General features: G+C 58.4%; 1 protein-coding gene across 1 annotated transcript in view; it reads left to right on the top strand.

Annotated features, from left to right (window-relative positions):
• The first annotated feature begins 1049 nt into the window (after nt 1-1049).
• Nucleotides 1050-7112, top strand: part of Otop3 (otopetrin 3) — an 11748-nt gene continuing 5685 nt past the window's right edge. The window contains 2 exon segments of the mRNA XM_048366888.1: nt 1050-1155; nt 1558-1724. Of these exon segments, the coding sequence (XP_048222845.1) occupies nt 1050-1155; nt 1558-1724 (273 nt within the window).

A 7112-nucleotide genomic window follows, 5' to 3' on the forward strand; every position in this document is an offset into this window, starting at 1 on the left:
GAAGTGCATTATTCCGATCTCAGCCTCCTGAGTAGCTAAGATCACAGGCATGAGCTACTTGGTGCCTGGCTTGATTGATTGAACTCGGGGCCTCATGTTCTCTCTTCGCTGGTGCTCTACCACGTGACCCACATCTCCACGTTTGGCTTTTGGCTGGTTGATTGGAGATAAGAGTCTCACAGACCTTTCCAAGCCTCGCAGACTTGGAGCTAAGAGTCTTACAGAGGATTGAACTTCCGTCGATGGTCAGCTCTCAGCCTCCTGACAAGCTAGGGTGACAGGTGTGGGTCATCCGTGGCTGCCCTCTGCTCCCCGCACTGGAGGGGGTCCCCACTCTCGGCTGACCTCAGAGGTGACCCCACCAATTCAGCCCCAGTGGCACAGCCAGGAAGGCCCCTTGAGACAGGCAGGAGGGACAGAGGCGGGGTCCAGATGCCCCGAGAGGGGAGGAGGACCGGGAACTCGGGGGTAAGCCGAGGGCAGGGAAAAGGAGGGGGCAGGAAGAGCTTGGGGACTGTCCCCTTGGGGGGTCTCCGAGCCCCCCACCCCCCCAGTTCCTGTTCCCCAGGCCGGTTCCGGCAGCCTCCTCCCCCAGCCCCCCTCACCCCGGCTCCCCCGGGGGTGGCTCGGGGGCACCTGGCGCCTGGCGTGGTGACTCGGGGCCGGCCGGGCCGGCGGGGCGGGCGGGGCTGGCAGGTGTCCGCGCGTGGCTCCGCCCCGGCCCGCCCGCCTCCACCCCGCTCCCGGCCTCCACCGTGCGGTGCCGCAGCCGGTCACCCCTGGCCCCGCAGTCCTCAGCCCCGCGCGCGCGCGCCCTGGGAGCCCATGGAGCCCGCGCAGCGCCCCGCGCCCCCGGGGGCCGGCGGGGACCCCGGGGCCGCGGCCCGGGCGCTGCTGGCCGAGCTGGAGCGCAAGGTGCAGGGCGTGGAGAGGGCGAGCTCGTGGTGGGAGCTCCGCGGCGTGGACTGCGCCATCCTGGCGCTCAGCCTCCTGGCCGTGCCAGCCGGTGAGGGACGCGGGTACCGGGGCGGAGGAGGGGGGCGGCCGGCATGGCGGGGTCTGGCGGAGGGTCCTGTCCCTGGGAGCTCAAGACCCCGAGTCTGGTTGGGGTAACCAGCCCGGGTCCTCGTCCCCAGAGGTGCTGGGCACTGGGAGGTGAGAGAAAGGGACAAGTTGGAGGGGGGTCAGGGAAGGTGGGGAGGTCTGGAGGGGGGAGGGCAGGGTGTGGGGGTCGGCAACAGTGGGGGGGGGGAGGGAAGAGGCCCCGTGTAGCCCCCACCCCCACTTCTCTGTCCCATTGGGAATTAGGCAGCCCCACCTCTGCCTCAGGCTGGGGTTCAGGGTGCTGACCCAGCAGAGTCAGCACCTCCCCGTCTCCTTGGCAAGCCCTTGGGCTCTGTCTGTGCCCAGTGGGGGGCACGCCACCCTCAGGTCCTAAGGGTACCCGCCTCCGCCCCGCCCGGGGCAGCCCCCACACTGAACCCACCCTGGCCTGGGACTTTGCAGTGGGTGGCCTGGTTCAGATGGCAAAGAGCCGTGTCTCCATTCCCCTTGCAGGGTTCCTGTGCCTGCGCTCTGAGAACGTCCTGCTCTTTGCGGCGGGCATCACCATCCTGGGTGTGTGCCACTACACGCTGACCGTCAAGGGCAGTCACCTGGCCACGCACAGTGCGCTCACCGGCTCCAAGCGCTGGAGTAGGCTCTGGTTGCTCTTCTTTGTGGAGGTGAGTCCGGCCGATCTCGTTATTATCTCGTTTGTACAGCTGTGAGCATGTGTTCACACGGGTGGGCAAGCCGAGGTGGGCGGTGCGTGCCGCCCAGTGTTTGGGATGCACTGAATTCGAGCGTGCACCCATGCATTTCGCCAAGCCCCTGACGGAGGGTGTGCACCGGAGGGAGAGAATCATGTGATTCGTATGTGAGTGTCTCCCTGCGGTCGGTCGTGGACTTGACCTGGGCATCCTTCTTTGTGTTGGGGCCCACGCACCTCTCTGTAGCCCTGGGCTAAGTGTGGCAAGAGTTCTTTCCTCCTTGCAGGACACCTGGCTGCCATTCCTGCTGGGTAACTAACTGCCTGGCCCCACAGTGATAAGCACAGGTTCTCCAGCGTTTGCAGCTGAGCGGACAAGGTGTCCCGAGACAGGAAGGGAGGGGGAGGGGCGGGTGTCACAACACCTGGCCACCTCTGAGCCATCTGGAGGAGTTCCCGCCTCCAGCCTCCCGTCACCCCACCTCTCCCCTTCCTCCTGCCACCCCTCCTTGCTCTGCCTTCTTACCTATAGCCCAGTCGGGAAGGCAAACGTTCCCAGCCAGGCTGTGGTTCTTCTCTCTTCTCTGCCAAGCTTTCCTCTTGAGCACCCCTTCACCTGCCCCCCCCGCCCCCCGGTGCCTTAGGGATAAATCAGAAAGCTGGCAGCAGAAGTAGGCGCTCTTCAGCAGGGTCTGGTGACTGTGACCAGTATGCGGTACTGTGTACTGAAACTTTTTTTTTTTTTAACCAGTTCTTTTACTTTCTGTGAAGTCAGGTAACTTTATGAAACTCTATGAAGCCAGGCCTGGTGACACAGGCCTGTAATCCAGGCTACGTGGGAAGTGAAGGCGGGAGGACTGAGAAGCCAGGCCAGGCAAAGGGAGTAGGAGACGAAGTCTCAACCACAGAAGGAAGCTGGACGCTGGTGGCTCCCGCCTGTCACCTTAGCCACTCAGAAGGCTGAGATCTGAGGATCACAGTTCGAAGCCAGCCAGGCAGGAAAAGTCCAAGAGACTCTTTTTAATAATTTTAAATCTCTAATTAATCGCAAAAGGCCAGTGGTAGAGCTGTGACTCAAGTGGTAGAGCACTAGCCTTGAGCAAAAAGAGCTCAGGGATGGCGCCCCAGGCCTTGAGTTGAAGCCCCAGGACCAGCACAAAACAAAACAAGATGCATCCTTTCATCTAGTCAGGCTCGTGAAGGAAGAAACAGAGGTAGCTGCTCCTTATCAATAATGTCCTTGATAAATGCTATCGCCCCGTGGGTCTCAAACACGCGGGCCGGAAGCACAGTGCTTGCGGAGTCCCTAGGTTAAATCACTCTTGTTCTTGTGATGCTAGGGTTTGAACTCAGGGCCTTATGCTTGCAAGGCAGGTGCTCTACCACTTGAACCATGCCCTGAGTCCTTTTTGCTTTAGTGATTTTTTTTCCTATAGGGTCTCGCTTTTTTTTTGGCCAGTCCTGGGCCTTGGACTCAGGGCCTGAGCACTGTCCCTGGCTTCTTCCCGCTCAAGGCTAGCACTCTGCCACTTGAGCCACAGCGCTGCTTCTGGCCGTTTTCTGTATATGTGGTGCTGGGGAATCGAACCCAGGGCCTCGTGAATCCGAGGCAGGCACTCTTGCCACTAGGCCATATCCCCAGCCCTTTTTTTTTTTTTTTTTTTTTTGACTGTACGTGAGCAGTTGAGTGTGAGGTGGCTGAGAACCCCTGACCCCTGCTTCCGGGGGAAGTGGGCTGCTGTGTGAGCCAGCCTGGGAGCGGGCGGAGGCCCCTCCTTCCGAGAAGCCTTCCCCGCCCCGCCTGCCTGCCTGCCGAGAGCACAGCACCTGTGCTTCTGGGGGGCCCAGGCCGGATGTGCGTGCTGGGCGGATCCCGTGAGCCCTTGTGCCCCACACCGGCCAGCCGGGCCCTGTGGGCCTCTCTGTTCAGCTCCCGCCGCAGGCAGGCCTGAGCTCTTGGCAGTTCTTCCATTGGTACTAGCTGACCATGACCTTGAAGTTCACTTGGGGGTCAAGGATGGCATCCTACGGGCCTGTGGCGCTTTGAGGCTGGGTCAGGGCGCTGGGCTGGGCTCAAAGGAGTTTGTCACTTAGGCCTTCTAGTAACCTGGACCGGGGGGCGGGGGGTGGATCTCTATTTTCTTTCTTCTTTCTTGAGTGTGTGTGTGTGTGTGTGTGTGTGCCACACGCATACTAGCACTGGGGCTTGAACTCAGGGCCTCTCGATCTCAACTTGGCTTTTGTGGCACGCTACCACCTGAACCACTCCTCTACTTTTGGATTCCCCTCTCCCCTGGTTAATTGTAGATAAGAATCTCACAGGTTTCCACCAGCCCCCCGCCCCGCTTCTGCTCCCCCCCGCCCCCAGGCTGGCTTTGAACTGCACTTCTCAGATCTCAGCCTCCGGAGGATCTAGCATTACAAGCGTGAGCCACAAAGCTCTCAACTCAGCTTTCCTGTTTTCCCACTCCCTTCTGGGCCAATCCCTGTGGAGGGGAGAGGATGGATTCGCCTGTATCCCCCCCCCCCCCCCACACACTGCTGGCATGGGTGGGGTGACTGCCATCCTCAAAGAGGATGTTGGTTTTGTGAGCTGTGTGTGTGTGTGTGTGTGTGTGTGTGTGTGTGTGTCCATCCTGGAGCTTGAACTCAGGGCCTGAGCGCTGTCCCTGAGCTTTTTGTGCTCTACCCTTTGAGCCACAGCTGCCCTTCTGGCTGGCTCTTTTGCGGTTAATTGGAGGTAGAAGTCTTACAGACTTGCCTTCCCTGGCTGGCTTCCCATTGCGATCCTCAGACTTCAGCCTCCCGGGTAGCTCGGAGAACAGGCGTAAGCCGCCAACCTTGGCTCTTGATTGATTTTTGTGCCCGAAATTCGTTTTTTTCACTCAAGACCAACAAAAGCGTATTTTATACTGAAGATCTGCATTTGCCTTCTAAATATTACTAAACCATTTTTTGAGCGTAACGTCTAGCTCCGTAGTAGAGCATGTGCTTTTTGGGTTCAAGGCTGTGTTCAATTTCCAGGACCAAAAAAAAACAAACCCCAAAGCCCCCGTTACTGTTACTCAAACAAGAGGTCTCAGAGTGGGGACCGGGGACAAGCAGAGAGGCCAGACAGCTGGCCCAGAGGGCAATGGCCTCACTGCACTCAGTCCAGAGGGCAGACTCAGCTGCAGGTTCTCTGTTTGTGCCACCACAGGGGACCGCAGGGTGGCGGCGGGCACTCCCCTGTGTGCAGGGTTCCCCGAGGACCGCCCCACTCTGCCCCCCCCCTCCCCCCCCCCCCCCCCCCCCCCCCCGCACTAAGCTGACTTCACAAGGAGAGTTTTACAGTCTGCCCCTGCCGGCGGCGTCAGAGCCCTTGGAGGCCTCCAGGGGTCAGTCCTGCCTAACCAAGTTCAAGTTCAGGCTGGAACCGGTGGTGGTGGTGGTGGTGGTGGTGGTGGTGGTGGTGGTGGCCTGCTCCCCCCTCCCCCCACCCCCAGTGCGATTGATGCCCTCAAGAAGTTCCTGAGGATCTGCCTGGAAGACCCAATGAAGCACCCCAGGCCAGGGAGGGCCAGGCAGGCTCTCCTGTCTCACCCCTGTAACCCAAACTACTAAAAAGAGACTGAGATCTGAGGTTTGTGGTTCAAAGCCAGCCAGGTCAGGAAAGTCCATGGGACTCTTGTCTCCAGGTAACCACCCAAAAATCTCCAAGTGGAGCTGTGGGTCAAGTAAGTAGAGTGCTAGCCTTGAGAAAAAAGGAGCTCAGGGATAGCATCTAGGCCCTGAGTTCAAGTCTAGTACCAGCACGCACGTGTGCATGCGTGCACACACACACACACTACAATCCCCCCTCCCTACTACCCCAAACAGTTCCCACAACCTCACAACAAAAATGACCCTTCCCCAAACGTTCACAGAGGCTGAGAAACTTTGGGAAGTTTCCAGAAGAGGTGCTGACCAGGCTCATGGAAGGACAGTCGTTATTTTAGTTTAGTTTACACTAGTGTGGGAGAGGAGCTTGAACTCAGGGCCTGAGTGCTATCTTTTGGCTTTTTCACTTAAGGCTGGCACTCTACCATTTGAGCCACAGCTCCACTTCCAGCTTTTGGGGGGAGTGTGTGTGTGTGTGTGTGTGTGTGTGTGTGTGTGTGTGTGTGTGTGTTAGTCATGGGGCTTGAACTCAGGGCCTGGTTGCTACCTCTGAGCTCTTTTTTTTTTTTTTTTTGCCAGTTCTGGGGCTTAGACTCAGGGCCTGAGCACTGTCCCTGGCTTCGTGTGTGTGTGTGTGTGTGTGTGTGTGTGTGTGTGTGTGTGTGTGCTCAAGGCTAGCACTCTACCACTTGAGCCACAGCGCCTCTTCCAGCTTTTTCTGTGTATGTGGTGCTGAGGAATCGAACCCAGGGCTTCATGCATGCAAGGCGAGCACTCTGCCACTAAGCCATATTCCCAGCCCCTCTCTGAGCTCTTTTGCTCAAGGATAGTGCTCTACTTATTTGACTCTCATGGGCTTTTCTGCCTGGGCTGGCTTTGAACCACAATCTTCAGATCTCAGCCTCCTGAATAGCTAGGATTACAGGTGTGAGACACCAGCGCCCAGCTTGTTTTATTTTTAGTTGTTAAACGAGTAACACAATGCATAAGTAAACAGTTAGGAAATGACGGTGCAATTGAAGGTGGATCATAACTAGGTCACTTCACTGCATTTGAGGCAGGTAAGGCAGGTGACGGGGTCAAGGCTGTTGGTATGAGCCAGTGGGAGACGGGACCCCAGGGCAGGGTGGGGCTACAGAGGAGAAGGAAGGGTTGCCTGAGTGGGGTCTGGAGGAAGGCAGAGGAGGGGCAAGATCAAGAGGTGGGTGCCAAGGCCATTAGAGAGGGCTCACTCCTAAGTGGGCTCAGACACAGGGGCTGTGGGCAGAATAGACAATGAGGGGAGTGAGACATCTCAGCGGGCAATGACCCCTAGGGGCTCTGGGCTGTGGTCTATTCAGCTTCCATTCTTCTGTGTTCTCTCCCATGGATTCCCCGGGAACAGACAGCCCCCTTCCTGGCTGGGTTCAGCGTAGTGGGTATCCATGAGCTCTGTGGGTTTCGGCACGAGGCTTGCCAGAGGAAACACAGAACATCTGCATAGGTTGGAATTTCAGATTAGCAAGCCAGGACTTGGTGTGCAAGTCCATCCCGAATATTGCGTGCGCTGTTGTGGAGCTGAAGTTGGAGCTGGCCCGGGCGTCCTGTGTTCTCACTTGGCTGGATGTGGCAGTCCTCGGCGTGCTAGGCAGCAGAACCCGCAGGAATGGAGTTATGCTCCAGCCACTCTGGGGATTAGAGAGGAACCAGGGAGAGGGCCACAGGAAAAGAGCCCTTGAGCACT

The sequence above is a fragment of the Perognathus longimembris genome, chromosome 17, assembly GCF_023159225.1.
Source record: "Perognathus longimembris pacificus isolate PPM17 chromosome 17, ASM2315922v1, whole genome shotgun sequence".
NCBI lineage: Eukaryota > Metazoa > Chordata > Mammalia > Rodentia > Heteromyidae > Perognathus > Perognathus longimembris.